This window comes from Erpetoichthys calabaricus, chromosome 3 (genome assembly GCF_900747795.2).
Source record: "Erpetoichthys calabaricus chromosome 3, fErpCal1.3, whole genome shotgun sequence".
Lineage (NCBI taxonomy): Eukaryota > Metazoa > Chordata > Cladistia > Polypteriformes > Polypteridae > Erpetoichthys > Erpetoichthys calabaricus.
Window position 1 is genome coordinate 246309397 of NC_041396.2, and position 18783 is coordinate 246328179.

The 18783-nt window shown below is 39.4% G+C and overlaps 2 protein-coding genes across 16 annotated transcripts in view; both read right to left on the reverse strand.

The window, feature by feature from the left end:
* The window catches only part of epb41l2 (erythrocyte membrane protein band 4.1 like 2), a 309675-nt gene that overhangs the window by 48751 nt on the left and 242141 nt on the right, over positions 1-18783 (reverse strand). For 14 of the 15 annotated variants that reach the window (XM_051924131.1, XM_051924135.1, XM_051924129.1 and 11 more), the window contains exon 12: positions 15917-15985. The exons of the other annotated variant lie outside the window; for it this stretch is intronic. In XM_051924131.1, the coding sequence (XP_051780091.1) occupies positions 15917-15985 (69 nt within the window). The remainder of the gene's footprint in view (positions 1-15916; positions 15986-18783) is intronic. 15 annotated transcript variants of the gene reach the window in all.
* LOC114647575 (solute carrier family 35 member D3) overlaps positions 1-18783 on the reverse strand; it is a 1087183-nt gene that overhangs the window by 4911 nt on the left and 1063489 nt on the right. The gene's annotated exons all lie outside the window — the stretch shown is intronic.

Below are 18783 nucleotides of genomic sequence, written 5' to 3' on the forward strand. Positions count from 1 at the left end.
TTTAACTTCTGCTATTGATTACATAATTAAACGTTTTGCTAACCCTTTTGCTGCTGGTATTGCCCAGTATGTGTTTTTGTATTTGTGCTCATTTTTACTTTTACCTTCATTACTTTATGATAATATACTGATCAATAAGCTGCTGGCCCTTTATATCTGACCGTGGGCTCATGTTCTCCCATTATCTGACACATGCTAGCAAATATGCCTAAAAATTGCAGCATGGTGGCACAGGACTTCCATATCCATTTAATTTTGATTAAACTGTGACAGAAAAACTGGGGTACACATATAATGGTAAAGATTTGGCAAAGAATAATAATTTGAAAATGCAGACACATATATTATTTTTTATATTTCCAAGTATTATTAATAACAATAACTTTAGCAGACAACTTCTGCACACTGTGCAGGCTGTCACACTATTAGGTACCTTCATTAATAATTTGAAAATGCAGACACATATATTATTTTTTATATTTCCAAGTATTATTAATAACAATAACTTTAGCAGACAACTTCTGCACACAGTGCAGGCTGTCACACTATTAGGTACCTTCATTAATAATTTGAAAATGCAGACACATATATTATTTTTTATATTTCCAAGTATTATTAATAACAATAACTTTAGCAGACAACTTCTGCACACAGTGCAGGCTGTCACACTATTAGGTACCTTCATTAATGTACAAATCATTGAAAACTATATATTATTACTTCACTTAAATTAGTGCAATATATTCTCTGAATTATCAGATGATAATCCAATCCAGTTTGCTCACCTCCTCCCTATAGCATTCAAAAGCAGAAGTCATTAAGCAGTGCTATTTTTTTCTTTCCTTTTTTATTGTTACCTGCCATTTTCTGGTTTACAGCCACATTTCATATATTACATACATACCAAATGCAGTCTGGTATTTGTGACAATGCATACTATAAATCGGGTACATGAAAAAGACTATTTATGAAGTCTTTCATAAATTATAAGACAGTCAATTTTATTTCCATTAAAAACATACACACAATATCACACTAACAGTTCTCTTTCTGTCTTGTAATTAAAAGTAAACTTCAAAAGGAAATCAGTCAACTGAAATTTCAGAATAACCATTGAATATTTTAAGGATAGTTCTTAACAAAAGACAGTATTAAACAATAATTTTTATAATTAATACTTACTTTAGCATTTTCATAGATATTAATAAATATGATAACATTTTTTAAAAATAATTAACAAAATAAAATATAGTAACTGCAGTTAAGTAATTATTGGAGAAGGTACTTGGGTTTTATGTATTAATTGTTCATTCGGAGGTAAAATCTAAAAATTTAGTTGAGAGAAGGAGGTGTTTCTAAGAATGTGGCTTTTAAACAAGATGGTTGCAACTTTATTCACAGTGCAATAGAAGGTATCTTTGTGATAACTGGCTACTAAGTGATTATTAAACTATACATTTATGACTATGTAAGTAAAGTACGAAAACGAGAAAGAACGCAGTGCACTTTCACTCATATAATAAATTTAAGAACATATAATATAATAACATAAGAAATTTGAAAAACAAGAGGAGATCATTTAGTCAACCAAGCCTGTTTGCTTAGCTAGTAGCTAAGCTGTCCCAATATCCAACCCAGATTCTACTTGAAGGTTGTTAAAGCTTCTGCTTCAATTACATGTCTTGGTGGCTTATTATATTCTCTGTATGTTGTCTTAAAGTGACAGTCGATCCTTAAACCTTTCGCAAAAAATCATACATGTTTAAAAACAACATGATGCTGTATACTTTTGTTTACTTTCATTATTTAATGAACGTTATTTTCACCAGAAATCAGAAATCGTTTGCCAAATTCCTTCAGTATGTGTGCAAATATTTCAATATTTAAAGTTAAAATTTGTTTGTATATAGATGATTTTTCATTCTTGTAAGAAAAAAATAGGTTTATGGGTTTACAGTATTAATGAAATTTCCAGCTTTTAATAATTTCATAATTATTTTAATACAATAAAGGATGTTACTAGGAAAAAAACATGTGCTTCAGTCTTACTCAATTGTTTTTCAGTATTTTTGAAAAGGGTATTTTTATTGTGTAATAACAGACAATGCCAGCAGTGGCATTTTTACAATGAAAATTCTAGTTGGCAGAGAAAGAGATCAAGCACTCAATCAAGCACTAAGGGCAGAACTCATAAGACCAATTCCTCTGTTTAAATCTATTGGACTTAAAAGTGAGTGCAGATGGTGCTGCCTCTGACATCAAGTGAGCATTATGAAGTGGAGGCAGCAGCATAGATGTGCAGGAAGGGGAAGGACATAAATGAAATCATTGGAGAACCCATGGGAGACTGGACTGATGCCAGTAATGTTGGATGGCAATTGAGGAAGGACACAGCCTTTAAGAAACCTTTTGCAAGGCAGATTCAACCTCACACGAGGGAGAGGCAATGTATTAGGGTACCAGCACCAATAATGATTGTAACTTGTGATAAAACACACACACACACACACACACACGCACACACACACACACACATACACATAAAATGAAAATATGTCAACATTTTATTTTGTCTACAGCACAACCCCTAAATCACAGTATTAAAAGATATTTCAACATCAAATGCTCAAAACTGACAACAGAAATGCAAACGAATATTCATATATTTCTAATTTGTCATAATGTACATACCGTAAGTAATCAATGTGATTTATGATAGTATGATGACTACTGCAACACAGCAAGATATTCATGTTCATGTACCCTTTAAATTGCGTCACAAAAAAAAAAAAAACCCAATAGGTTGTTTAAAAGTACTCTAGGCCTTGAAACCCTAAGGTGAAATTTGTGAAATTGAAAAGTTCAGGCTGCAAATGTGCCCAGAGGAGCAAACATATATTAAGAATACAGCAGGGTCCAATGGCCTGCCCAAACTACTTTGAAACAGGCTAATGAAATCAAGTAAAAACTCATTTTTTTAACTTTTGAAAACAAATCTTTTACAGCACAAGATACTGTAATGATCACATCATGGAAAATTAGAAAAATGTAATTATGTTATATATTAAATTATTACATGTTTACCACTTATTTAACTGTTTACAAAACAGTACCATCTGCTGGCGCTATCAGTGCCTCACATGCCCATGTAGGCTACGGAAAAATTGTTCAGCAATATAAAACCATGTAAAGTTGCTTAAGTTAAGAAATAAAAAATATAATTGCATACTTTGAACTTAAATGTTTAAAACATAACACCATTGTTTCAAGTGCCACAACTTCAACAGAAATTAGGTGAAAGGCACTGTTTCAGGGGGCAGTAAATCAATGCTGCAAGTGTTAATTTCATAAGCCATTAATGTAACTGGGATTTTCGCTACTATAGTATTCAAAAATTATTATAAAAAAGAAAAAACATAAATTCACCTCAGTCAAATTTATCTTTTTAATGTACCTTATAAAATAATTAAACAGTAGGAATAGTAGCAATAAAAAAAGAGGACACAAAGTACATCTAACTATGAAAGAATATTAAAATAATATAAAATGTACTTCTCAATTTCAATAACAGACTGAGAAAGTTCAAAGCTGCTTCCTGCCACTGCTGGAGTACATGTAGGTGTAATTAATTTTGTGCTTTACGCTGTACCGTATATATATCCTACTATATTACATTCTTCACCAGTCTTCTCATTGGACACCAAGCACAACACTGAACAAAATGGACAGCAGAAATCCAATCAGCTTCAAAATGAGCAGGAATTCAGATTATCGCAAAAAATTCTGTAGGTTGCTGACTACATTAAAAAGTTGTTAAGCTGAGAAAAATGTAACTAATTAAAATCAGTATTACTTCAAATATAATGCTGCTGAATAACTTATTAGCATTTACTACAGAATTTAATTTCTTCAGTCTACCTTTCTTGTTTGTTTTTAATTTTTACTACTATGAAATTAGACTGTCTGATTTGAAGACACGTCTTAAAACATTAACAGGGTATGTGCATTATAAACTGTGATACAATTACAGAGGTACAAAGTTGCAAATGTAAGCCCAAAAATTATGGATCCAAGCTTCATTTTTATATCTAGAAAAATACCCTCTTTTTAAATGAAACTGATATAACAAGTAACAGTTGATGTAACCTGTGAAATTTACTAAACATGATAGCAAATTGTTTTTGTGATGCCTTTATTTTGGGGTCAATTAAGAACATTTAACAAGCAAATTGATACAGCAGCAGTACTCTATTTTAAAACTCCATTGAGCGATTTTCCTTTACTTCATTGAGAAAGTAAACCTACAGTGCTCTGTCCTTTCAGTAGAAATGAATCTTTTTGAATGGTCAGTTTGGACACTCTGTTGGTATCTGCTGGCTTAGGGTGTCAAATTGACAACAACGGTGCAATTGTGTGTATGTCTATATTATGGTCAGCACCTATATGTGTGCTGTGTGTCCCTCTTCTAAGGGAACAGAGAGTAACGTCAAAGATGAAACTCCAGAAATGGCAGCAATTCCTGGTCACAAAAGAATGTCTATTCCTAGAAAAGAAAGATAAAGAGCTGTGGTTTCCTTTAGAGATATCATAGTGCAGACCTGGCACTTAAAGAGTAATGGAAGGCTTCGCTGCAGTCTGTTCTAGTCTGGAGTCCATGAAACAAATCACAGGCTGCCACTGTGACTGGACACAATGCTGAGGCTGGCCAGAAGTGACCCAGGAAGGTGGTATAAGGCTCCTTCTGAGGAATTATGAGTTGCAAGGAAAAGGGGACAAATACTTAACAGGCAGGAGATGGACAGACCAAAATAAAATAGGGAAAGATAAAGACAGAGAGCGAGTTTAAGAGACCAGAAAAATAACAGGGGTGCTTTTTGGTACTGGACTGCTGTACAAGTAGATGAGCCCTTCTCAAGAAGTGTTTAGTCACCCATCAGGCACCAGATTATATTATTTTGTATTCATTTGTGATGCAATTTACTCTCTTTTATGCATTCCTAATGATACATAAAATGGTCTAGTTAAAAGGTGTCATTTTTGTTAACCTTTTGCCTGCTATGTATTGTTTACGTTGCAGAGGGTGACCATGAGATTTCCGTCTTATCACATATACTGTGTCATGCACGAGCGTTTGGGGAACAGCTGATCGACCTGGTTTGCTTTGTAATACGTCCTGCGGGGGGACATCGGCAGTGTACTAATCTTTCTTTCTTTACTTCCTTAGAAAGGCCGAGACGTTGCAACCATAAAGAGCGCCCGGACGGCTCTAGAAAGCGCACACTTCCGGGTCTATTTCTTCCCTCTGCTGACCCGTGATGATGTCATGCTCCCAGAATCCACCACAACTATCCCAGCATTCCTCATGTTAATGTCCCGTCCGCCACCATAAAATGTCCGTCCTCCACCCCTTCAATGTCTTTTCTGTTTTGGAGAAAACAATTGACAAATTTTGATTTACAGTATACGGGGCTAAAAACCCCAAACGTTCATAATTGTTTGTGTCCTTATTACAGTGGCGTATCCGGCAGGATACAGAAAGTCCAAGAAATACGACAGAAGGACAGGACTTGAACGCAGTCCTCAACACCCTGGTCGCAGAGCTCGAGGCCATCAAGATTGAGCAAGTGACGACCAAGACGGAGCTCGCGGAGACGAGGAGGCGGCTGGCAGCGGCAGAAGTGGTAAGGCCAGAGCTCGCGAGGCTGCCACCCCCTCCGATGCTAGCTCTCACAGAGGACGACGACACCGAGTCATACCTCTCTATTTTCGAGAGAACGGCCACCCAAAATCAGTGGCCGCAGGCCGAGTGGGCATCCATCTTGGCACCATACCTAAAGGGGCCCGCACAAAGAGCCTATCACGACCTCCCCGAGGAGGAAGCCGCCCAATATGAACACCTGAAGGCCGAAATATACCAGCAGTACGGAGTGACCTCTGGCCAGCAGGCACGCGTCTGGTGACACTGGCGCTTTGACCCCGCTCTCCTGCCTAGGGCCCAGGCATTCGAATATTGGGGCAAGCTAGGGCGCTGGCTACGGCCAGATAAAAATCAGGCTCGCCAGGTGGTAGAGCAAGTGGCTTGCAAGGGTCTCATATACGCGATGCCAGACTATCTCACCCAGCAGGTCCTGAGGCACACGTTTAAAGACATGAATGGTCTTCTGGAGGTTCTAGAAAGACAGCTGGCGGTGACCCAAGTCGGGGGGTCTGAGGGTTCCACTCGTGGGTCCCGGCAGGGCCATGTCGCTGTCTCCGAGCCCACTCGCCGCGCCACGGAGGCTCCGGCCAAGCCAAAAGACCGAAAGCTCGCGCTACCGCGCTGTTTCAAGTGCAGTGAGCTGGGACACATGCTGCCAGCCTGCCCTCTCGACCAAGAGCCGATGGACTGCTGCTGGGCCGGAGAAGAAAGGTACTCTGCACTGTCTAATCCCCTTGCGGTCACAAATACGGGAGTGGTGTTGTTAAATGGGAACTCGGTGGTGGCAATGTTTGATTCCGGGAGTAACATTACCATTGTTGCTCGCCATTATGTCTTACTGCGACAGTGGCTCGCTCAACATTTGGGCGTTAAGTGTGTGCACGGGAAGACCAGGACTTATAGGTCCGCAAGGTGTTATATCACCTGGGAAGGGACTCTTAAACAGCTGGTGGTCGATGTGATGCCGGAGCCCCCCTTTCCAGTCATCTTGGGACAAGACTGGTCAGAAACTAAAAGCGGTAGAGACTGTCACCACTCATATTCCTAGCCTAGGTCTGGTTATGGAGGGTCAGGAGGCCCTTCCAACTGTTCCCACGCCGTGCACTTCGGCAACCTCTGATGACGTAGAGGGTTTGGTGGAGCTCTCTTCAGTGCCGGACCTCGACCCGGAAGTATATCCGGGAGGGGTTCCGGGGTGGGCGGGTATTCCCACGAGCCCAATTGCTGATGCACTCGCCGACTTGGACACACAGTACTGGTCAACGCCAGCGTCATTTAAACGTGAACAATGGAACGATGATCACTTAAAGTTTGCCAGGAATGCTATCGTGTCCGTTGATGACATATCGTCTATGGCTTCCACACCACACGGACCCTACTTTGTACTGGAGAATGACTTACTTTATCGAGTTGCCGAGCACGAAGGCGAGGTGCGGAAGTTGCTGCTAGTGCAGCGGACTTACCGGTGGGAGGTTTGCGAACTAGCTCACGCCCACCTTCTAGGCGCCCATCTCGGGGCCGAAAAAACACTGGAGAGGGTCAAGCTCCGGTTTTATTGGCCCGGGGTCAATGAGGAGGTCCGGCGTTTCTGTCAGTCCTGCCCGGTCTGTCAGCTGCGCCAGATACCTCGAAGGGACCATGCTCCTCTGATCCCGATCCCCCTGATAGATATTCCCTTTGAGAGGATCGGTGTCGATCTGGTTGGCCCCCTGGAACCTTCGGTGCGTGATCACAAGTATATTCTAGTAATGGTCGACTATGCGACTCGATACCCCGAAGCAGTTCCCCTTCGGGCTGCTAACATGAAAAACATTGCACGGGAACTAGTAGGACTGTTTTCCCAGGTGGGCATACCCAAAGAAATCCTCACGGATCAGGGTACACTCTTCACCTTGGATGCGTTCAGGGAGGTTGCCAAGCTACTCCGGATTAAGCAACTTAAGGCATCCATCTATCATCCCCAGACAGATGGACTGGTAGAACGCTTCAATCAAACGCTGAAGCAGATGCTCCGCAAGGTAGTCAGCGCGGACGGTAGGAACTGGGACCAGCTTTTGCCACTGGTGCTTTTCGCCTATAGGGAAGTGCCGCAGGCCTCCACAGGGTGTTCCCCATTTGAGTTGTTATACGGACGACAACCCCGGGGCCTATTAGATGTATTAAAAGAAGGCTGGGAAGGGGAGGCACTTCCCTCCACCAACCTACTGGAGTATATCGCTCAGTTACGCGATAGATTGACTAAAATCAGACCCTTACTTAAGGATCACGTCTAGGGCTCAAGAAGCGCAGGTCCGGAATTATAATCGGAACACCTCCCTACGCGAATCCAGCCAGGGGATCGCGTAATGGTGCTTGTGCCCACCTCACACTCTAAATTGTTGGCTCATTGGCTGGGGCTGTACGAAGTTAAAGAGAGAAAAGGTCTCGTCGATTATTTGGTGAGTCAACCAAATCGTCGACCAAGTGAGAGAGTATATCATATCAACCTCCTGAAGCCGTGGAGAGATAGGGAGAACCCCGCTCTCTCCCTTTTCTCGGAAAAAACACCACTTAACTTCGGCACCAATTTGTTGTCCCACCAACGACAGGAGCTCGAAAGAGCAATCCTGTCCATCCTGGAGGTGGTCAGCGAAGCACCTGGCCGGACCTCGTTGATTCAGCATGACACTGTGACAGACCCGATTGTGGTTGTCAGGGAACGACCCTACCACCTCCCTGAGGCGAAATGTGCTGAAGTGGAGCTAGAGGTTCAACGAATGCTAAACATGGATATCATAGAGGAGAGCCATAGCCCCTGGTCCAGTCCTATCATCCTCGTATAAAAGCCGGACGGGTCGTGGAGATTTTGCAACGACTTCAGACGCCTTAATCAGGTCTCGAAGTTTGACGCATATCCCATGCCCCGGGTGGATGAGCTCCTGGAGAGACTAGGGACGCCCATTTATCTGACTACTCTTGACATGACGAAGGGGTATTGGCAAATTCCCTTAACGGCATCCGCAAAAGAGAAGACTGCTTTTAGCACCCCTAGCGGTCACTGGCATTATAAGGTACTCCCATTTGGGCTGCACGGGGCACCGGCGACCTTTCAACGTCTGGTAGATAGAGTGCTACGGCCCCACTAGTCCTATTGTGCCACCTACCTGGATGACGTGGTCATCTATTCCGGCACCTGGGAGGAACATGTAGTGCACCTTTACACTGTTCTCCTGATGCTTGCGAAGGCCGGGCTTTGTATCAACCCTCGCAAGTGTTACTTTGGGATGAGTGAAACCCGATATTTGGGCTACCTAGTGGGAGGAGGGCTGGTGAAACCACAGTGTACCAAAGTAAAAGACATCCTGGAATGGCCTCATCCAATGGTCAAGAAACAGGTGCAAGCCTTCTTAGGGCTAACAGGGTACTACCGCCAGTTTGTGCCTTGCTTCTATGAGAGAGCAGCACCCTTGACGAGCTTGACAAAGAAAAGGGCCCCTTTACATGTGGTGTGGACCGAGGAAACGGAACGAGCATTCAGTGACTTGAAACGGGCCCTTACCTCGGCACCTATATTAAGAACTCCTAACTTCTCTCTACCTTTTATTCTCCAGACCGATGCTTCGGACACAGGTTTAGGTGCCGTGCTGAGCCAAAGCATCGATGGTGTCGAACACCCCGTGATAAACCTGAGCCAGAAACTGTTGGACCGGGAGACGAGGTATGCAGCGGTGGAGCGGGAAGCCTTGGCCATCAAATGGGCAGTGACTCACCTGCGGTACTACCTGTTGGGCCGAGAGTTCACCTTAGTGACGGATCATGCCGCCCTCCAGTGGATGGCCCTTCATCGGGATTCGAATCCTCGGGTCACCAGGTGGTTTTTGGACCTGCAGCCATTTAAGTTTACTGTCGTTTATCGCCGGGGCACCCTGCAAGCCAACGCTGATGCACTCTCCCGTGATGGGTCGGGGCTAACGGGGGGGTCCTGTCACACACAAGCGCTTGGGGAACAGCTGATCGACCCGGTTTGCTTCATAACATGTCCCGCGGGGGGACAATGGCAGTGTACTAATCTTTCTTTCTTTACTTCCTTAGAAAGGCCGAGACATCGCAACCGTAAAGAGCGCCCGGACGGCTCTAGAAAGCGCACACTTCCGGGTCTATTTCTTCCCTCTGCTGACCCGTGATGACGTCATGCTCCCAGAATCCACCACAACTATCCCAGCATTCCTCACGTTAATGTCCGGTCCGCCACCATAAAATGTCTGTCCTCCCTCCCTTCAATGTCTTTTGTGTTTTGGAGAAAACAATTGACAAATTGTCACCTTCATAATTATTTTTGTCCTTATTACAACTGTTTCAAATGGATACAGACATTAAGACTCTGTCTCTTCTGCAAAAGCTTCATTATTATTTGAGAACTGAGTTCCCAGTTTAAAAATTATAGCTTCTATAACCTGACAAATATAGGGTGGTGTCACTTGTGTGTCACCAAGCACTAAATAGTTCCTGGCCTTAAAATGGGTTTGACTGGAAAGTAAATTAAATCCATAAAAGTACACAGCTACAGTGAAATTAAAGAAAATTAAAGCAAATGACTTGACCTCCATCATCAATATTTAGAATTGCAAGTTGTTTCTGTTTATGATTTACTAGACTCATTACTAGACTCATTTGGCTATTTCACTATTCCAATTACAGTACTAACTGAGGATTATCATAACCTGTGGAGACCAACACTACTGCATCATACTGTAGATGCTGGACCATGTGTCTGTGGAGTATGTATGTTTTTCCCTGAATTTGTCTCTCACATCCCATCCCAAATGTGTATATATTAGTTTAACTAGTACCTTAACATTGCCCTAATATGTATATGTGTGTGCATGAGTGTGTCCTGCAGAAGACTGGAAAATGTGGTTAAAGCATATAAAATAACAGTGAAATTTTAGTAAAATTATCCTTTAAATGCACGTGATCTTATCAGCACTGCTTGTAAACTATAGGTAAACTAATTAGTAAGAATAAAATACTCAAATACACATTAAAAATAATAACATTTTTATTCTATTCTGTTTTTAGATAAATAATTTGCACTTGTAAACAACACAATACTACAACTATTTAAAACTACGAGTGCCAAGTTACAGCATATAGTATTTCATAAATTCTTGGGACTGATTAACTAAAATCCTATGCAGTGAATATAGTACATGGCAATTTTCTGTATATTCTTTTTATTAGAATATTCTTATTTGATTAAGCTCTCAATGCTGGTGCATCAGTCAACACAAGAGGGTGCACTAGCAACAAAAAATTAATATTTCTCCCTCTTCTGCTCTGCCAGTGAGAAAAAATTTTATAATTATAATTGTCTTTCAGTTTTTTATAAAAAGCCAATGAAACACTTCTAAAACACACAAGATGAATGTCGATTTGATGAACAGCAAATGCAGAAAATCTAGGATGATATAAAATTAAGAATGTTGAAATTTTAAATTTAAAAGTGAACGCTATTAAAAACTCTGGACTGAAATTAAAAGACAATCTACAGTTTACCACCACAGCAAGAAAATAATTAAGTGCTTTGTTTTTGAAAAAATAATCATATTTCAATGTCAACTTGCACTTAAGTTTAAGAGCTTTGAATGAAACGCATATGGTTGAACTGTATTTAACAGATTTTGACAGAAATGCAAAGTGGCAGACTCAGTTTCTGGCTTCCTATTAGACTGGAGAGAAGCCCAACTGTAGTAATTACATGCTGTTTTGCAGTGAAGATTTCTTAAACAAAAGCAATCTTTGCTTCTCACTGAGCATGTCGAAATGGCAATGATGTTATTTCTGAAGAAGTGATTTAAGATGTTCCTAGAGGACTACACTATCAGTAGATTTCTTTTATCCAGGGCACATGTATACAAAGAGAGATTTTTCATGGCACATTTTGTTGGAACACTTTGCTTAAATAAGCTTTACATTTTACTGTTTCCACAAATAAATGCAAAGCAGAAACAGCACTACAAATCTAAATAAATGTGTCACAATATCATATGTGATCAGACACAAGGATACAGCATATACTATATGTTTCTCTCAACAGGTTGCTTCCCTCATTTTTTTTAATAAATCTGTACATACTCACACATCAACAAAAACACTAATTCCCAGTAGGCATCTGCTAAGAAAATACACCTCCCTACACACATGCACACACCAGAAAAAATAAATACCTCAAAATCTCAAAACCATTAACAACATTTACTTCTATAGCACATTTTCATACAAACAATGTAGACCAAGGTGCTCAAAGTAATCAATGTATCAGCACTAAAACTGGTGAGGTGTGCTCAGATTTTCTTTTCTTGGCTAGGATTCTTGTTGCTGCATTCTAAACTAATTGCAAGTGATTGCTGGCTTTCTTAGGCAGACCAGTTTGGAGTGCATTACGGTAATCTTGTGAACTAAAAAATTGAAGTGGATTGAATGATCTGTGTGATCTGAATTAATTTCTCAGCATCTTTCAATGTTATAATAGGTTTAACTTTTGCAATGCTTCATAAATGGGCGGCACGGTGGCGCAGTGGTAGCGCTGCTGCCTCGCGGTTAGGAGACCTGGGTTCGCTTCCCGGGTCTTCCCTGCGTGGAGTTTGCATGTTCTCCCTGTGTCTGCGTGGGTTTCCTCCCACCGTCCAATGACATGCAGGTTAGGTGGGTTGGCGATTCTAAATTGGCCCTAGTGTGTGCTTGGTGTGTGGGTGTGTTTGTGTGTGTCCTGCGGTGGGTTGGCACCCTGCCCGGGATTGGTTTCTGCCTTGTGCCCTGTGTTGGCTGGGATTGGCTCCAGCAGACCCCCGTGACCCTGTGTTCGGATTCAGCGGGTTGGAAAATGGATGGATGGATGGATGCTTCATAAATTAAATACTGTCTTTGTAATCTGGTTAATGTCCAATTTAAAGTTTGGGTCAGAGTCCATGATTACACCTAAATTCTGTACTTCCATCTTGTCTTTTAATTCTAAGGGACCTAGTTAATTTCTAATATCCTCATTATTTTCACTTTTACCAACGACTAAGATTTCAGTTTTTTCTTAATTAGCTTGAGGAAATTACTACTCATCCATCCAGAAATACAAGACAGACATTGGGTCAAACAGCCCAGAGAGCAAGGGTCATCAGGTGCAATAGGTTTTGTGTAGCTGTAGTACTTCACCATATGTGCAAAAATGCCTTGATGTATTTGAACGAAATTTGGTGATGTCATAGAAAAAAGAAAATCACCAGACACTTTTTTTATCTGATGATCATTTTTTTATTTGTTAATATTTATGAATATTATGATAACTTGCATGCTCTTTGCTGTGCTGACAGCATGCTTTATGCAAATGAAGGATGCAACAAAAGTGACTAAAAGGCACACAAATAGCACCAGTAACTAGAATGGATGGATAATTGAAAATGGGGCAGTGTCCTAGACAGGAAAAAAGAGATGTGATCATGTTGTAAAATGGAAGGAGAAAGTTCAACAAAGCTGAAGTAAGATGCAAAGGCTTTGCTGTTGATTATCAGCACTCTTAGATGCATATTGGGTTTCAGCTTAATTATCCGTTCTGCTGCAGCAGTAAACACCATCCCCCCCACATGACCCCCCCAAACCCCAATCCAATTTCTTCAATAACACATATGGTTGCAAGGAGAGGCATCACCCTCCTCTCTTCAATTTCATCTGTGGCCACAAATGCGCTCCAGTCTTTAAGGGGCAATGTCCAAGGGGTTTATGATTTCACATGCGAGTGTGACCGCACATGCTCTGATATCTAAGGTGGACCCTTGAGACAGCAATGACTTCAAGCACTGTTTTACTTTGCATTTACATTCACTTCTGCAAACATTAAGAGGGACTACATATAGCTGACTAAAAACACAAAAACAAATACTCTACTTAAGTGAACGATGTAAAAAAATGAAAGCCGTAAACACCTAATAATAATAAAATATACTCTAACTTCACATTATTCCTACTGATTACCCATTTCAACCCAAAAGAATTACATTTCCTGTAAAACTGTTTTGCAATGACCATCAACAAAAATTAAGTCACTAGGAAAAGCCAGAATTGATCTAATGCTGGAATGTTTTAGTCATTAAAAATTGTGCATAGCAGCAGCTCCAGTGACCTATTAATATTTTCATTATTATTTGACTGATGCCTTTATCCAAGGCAAAAAAAAACATTTTATGTATCAGTTTTTCTTTTTAATTGTAGCATAGGCAGGTGAAGTTACTTGCCGATGGTCACATGGTCTCAGAAGCAGGATTTGAACCCTCAACCTCAGGGCTTGAAGTCTTGGGTCCAAAGCTTTAAACACTACTCAAAAAAAAAAAAAAAGCTACAAAGCTATTCTATATAGAAAAGCACTTAGTCACATTTGTGTTCTGCAACATATTCTTCTTTTACTTTTATTGTTTTTAGTTAAAAGTAAATGGGGTGTATTTGCTATGTTATTTTTACATGTTTAATTAGTTGAGTGGTACCCAAATGTTCTAGTTTTCGAAAATAAAATATTAAAAAATGTGGTCTTTCATTGCCTTTTTAACTGGCACCTAGTACAAATTGGGATGCAGAATTCTAAAACAGATGCATTTAAAACTATTAAAGCTGGATTATTTTATTTATTTATTTTGCATAATCTAACTGGGAAATCAGTTTAGAAAACCCAAGTGCTTAGCACATCTTTATAACTAAAATCACATATGGCTGATGAAGTAGAATCTGCCAGTTATGAACAACAAAGTTAGTAGACAAAATGTTTACAATGGCAACACAATGACACAATGGCAATACAGGCAATAACAATACATAATGAGTCAGTTTATAGCACACCAAGGCTTTATAATATATAAAAAAACTAAAAATACCAGTATTTCTGTAATAATTACAAATGGCAAAAATTTACTTATGGTTGCTGGTTACAGATTACAAAAGGAATTCATTTTTTTAAAAAGGACATAATCAATAAATATGCCGTTAAATCAATTTTGACATATTTAATATACACAAAAAACCCATTGCCTGGATTTCAAAATCCACAAGCAACATAATCATTTTGGCCATTGCAAGTTTCTCTCAGACTGTTGTTAGTTTTTAATAATTATACAATTTATTTGTAAAGGTGAAGATAAAAGTAGCCAATTAATATCTAAGAGAAAAACTAGATAAGTTGAAATCATGCATGGTTTCAGCAGAGGAAATCTGTTTACAGTAATGATTTACATTTATTTGTAGTAAGATGAATGAACTTTCACAATATTTTTAGAAATAAGATAAACAATATATACCATCTAAAGGGAAAATTCTAATTGGGGCACCATGCTTTAGCTGAGTAGTTTCCCAAATGGAAATTGTATGAAGTTATATTTTATTATAGTTAAAACCTTGGACTTTATTCTGCCAAGTAAACTTAGCCAGTTACTCCAGCAGCTGGAAATGAAAGCCAGGTGTGGTATAAACGTAGTTCACAATGGACTAACTCCAGGATACAATAAAAATCCCTTGCATGTGTCAACTATCAGACTTGTTTAGTCCTCTCAGGTTTCCTCTTAAACCCCTCCAGAATGATGAACTTCACTTCAGTATGCTTTCAGCAGCCATTTGTTAGCAGTACTGATACAATAGATATCTCCAATTTATGTCTCATGTAAAAGTATAAATAAAATAACATTTCTAAATTAGCTCACTTTCACTGATCACACAGGGTAAACCGTGCCAGCCTTGAAGGAGAAATGGAGAGTGTATGGCCTCCCCCACCATGACTGACAGACTTTATACATTCCAGTCTATTCTCAGAGGACACCTTGTAAGTTAAGTGTAAAGCTCAACCATTTTCCAGTTATGTTTTGTTTTCTGCCCTACATTTCCCAGGTGATTCCCAGCCACTCAGTAAAACGCATAAATTGCACCAACACTGGTTTCAAATTGCATGTTGGTGGAAAATATTTAAAAAACTGCAGAATGCTTGATGGGAATAAGTGAAAGCACAAAGGTCCATCAGCACAAAACTTCTCACTTATTTTTTTATTGCTATCCTGGAGCCAGAAATTGTCAAACAATGTATGCACAGTACAAAATGATGCTAGTAATGACTATTCACTATCTGATACTAATGGCATGTTCCTTCTGGGCTTGCTGGACCTCTTGGCTAGAACCCAAAGGCACAGCATCTCCAGTTTACACACAAAACCATACCTTGCAGCTGCTTAAGTTCCTTTGTTCCAGTACCTTCAGACTTCGAACGTGGAAAGGTGAAGTGGTGTACTGTGAGTGGTCATTAAAAAAAACAAAATGAAAATAAAAAAAACACAACACTTGGACAGGAATAGACTGTTATTTTACTACATGACATAACATTCTCAAACCCGCTTTATCCAGTTCAGGATCATGGGAGCAGTGATTATTGCTTAACTGTTTAAAAGAAAAATGTTACATATTACGAGAAAAAAAATGTAAAAATTTGTCCTGGAAACAGGTACGTACATATATATGTAATACAGTTAAACTTACACAAATCCTTGCACACTACACAGAAAATGTGGTAGTTACCAATGTCTGGAACATTTCATAATTTAGATTATTTGTCATGATTAATTAGTACAATGTCATTTACTATACACACACACACACCCACACATACTACTCCCCACAAGGACCAGCAGCCGCACCTCTTCTCACTTGCTGTACTTCTGTTCATGATTAGTAACTGTAGCCTTCAAACAAAAGTGTCCAGTGGAATTCAATGCCCTATTTGATTTAGCGTTGGCATGTTAAGGCAAAATTGTGCTTGCATATGTTTAATTCTCATTCCTCCTTCTGAATTAACACTTGGTCTGTCAGTACAGTACATGCATAGCACCTTATCTCTGCTTTATGCACAGAGAGTCTACATTGTTACTTAAGAAGCGTTATTTGCATGCTCTTCCTTTGAAAGGTAATGTTAAACTAATGGTTAAATGGTTGTTAAAAAATACCAATTTTCAGAAAGTGTTCAGTTTATTCTTCAACCAGACTGGTGCGCATACAATGTTTTACAAGTAATACATTAAATTCTTTAATTACATCTATTCAACAAAGAAATCTGTAAATACAAAGTAACTGCAGCATAATAATAATAATAATAATAGTTTCTTGACACCCAAGAACTCTGTACAGGCATTTTATTGGTTTGTCTTTTAAATAAGTGTACTCATTTCCACTTTCCACACTGGATCTCTTGCTCTCGAGAATTAACTTAGGTAGTCTCCCTGTCTATTATGTTAGGGTGTCAAGGAAAACTTTGAATGTTAATGAGCTTCTGGAGTCGCCATTGAAAAAGTTTGGAAAGCACTGGTTTAGGTTACATGATGCTTACAGAAGATTGCTCTACTTGCATTTTACTGACTTCTGAATGTGCCACGGAGTTTCAGAGGCTCTTGAACAAGTACACTCCCTCAAGAGGAATCTGATTGTGTGTATTTTATTTAATAAAAACATTTGATTTTCAAATATATATGAGTCCCTCACATCACCATCCTCATCAGTGGTATCAAAAATGGCATCAAATATCAATACATTTTAAAGTACTGCATTGTATCAAAGTTGGGAATTCCTATTCACACATATTGTGTGTGTATATATATATATATATATATATATATATATATAGGGGCGGCACGGTGGCGCAGTGGTAGCGCTGCTGCCTCGCAGTTAGGAGACCCGGGTTCACTTCCCGGGTCCACCCTGCGTGGAGTTTGCATGTTCTCCCCGTGTCTGCGTGGGTTTCCTCCGGGCGCTCCGGTTTCCTCCCACAGTCCAAAGACATGCAGGTTAGGTGGATTGGCGATTCTAAATTGGCCCTAGTGTGTGCTTGGTGTGTGGGTGTGTTTGTGTGTGTCCTGCGGTGGGTTGGCACCCTGCCCAGGATTGGTTCCCTGCCTTGTGCCCTGTGTTGGCTGGGATTGGCTCCAGCAGACCCCCGTGACCCTGTGTTCGGATTCAGCGGGTTGGACAATGGATGGATGGATATGTATATATATATATATATGTATATATATATATATATATATATATATATATATATATATATATATATATATATATATATATATATATATATTCATGTGTATATGTATTGTATAAGGGAATATACATACACATATGCAGGCAGTGTAATGTACCTGAGGTTGTGAGTTCAAATCCCACAACCTGCACTGTGTGACTGTGAGCAAGTCAATTCACCTGTCTGTGCTCCAGTTGAAAAAAAAAACAAAAAAGTAACTAATTGTATCTCAAAAGCTGTAATTTGCCTTGGATAAAGGCATCAGCCAAATAAGTAAATGTACATATATGAAAGTATACACACACACACACACACACGCACACACACACATACATATATATATATATTTATACTGTATATTTCAACATAAATATTTCCATGTTTAAGTTTTCCTAAAATGCAAAAAATCAAATGTTGAATATTCAGCAATTAATACCAAAGTCTCACACTCGATACCACAAAAGTTACTGCCTCAGTTTGTCTACAGTATGTACTGGCAGGGGTGGGTGTTTTTGTTTATATAATTTTATTCTGTGATCAACAGCTTCTTGGCCAGATCTCAGCTATTAATAGCGATTCTAATTTACACAATGTATTTCATCTTTTGAAACTTTCAAAATTTTTAAACATCAATAGCAAAACACAATGACTTTTTTTTAAAGAAATCGTGATCTTTTAACCTAAACATACAAAAAAGGAGGAAAGCCATACTGTAAAATATGAGAACTAATTAGCAGTACTTGAAATGCAGAGGATATAATATTTGTCTTAAATGGTAAACGTACTACAGGCAGTTGAGACTTTGCTTGTTGTAAAGTACTGCTTATGAAACAATATAACAGGAAACATATGCTGGACATAATTTCCTGTATGTCCCATTGCAGAATAACAACATCATTTGGCAGAATAAAAAATGTTAACAATGCACAAAATGCATCCTTTTTCATTTATAATTGTGTGTTTTTTTCCACACAATTATAAATTTTGATGTATAGACCTTAACTGGAAAGGCATTTTTTTA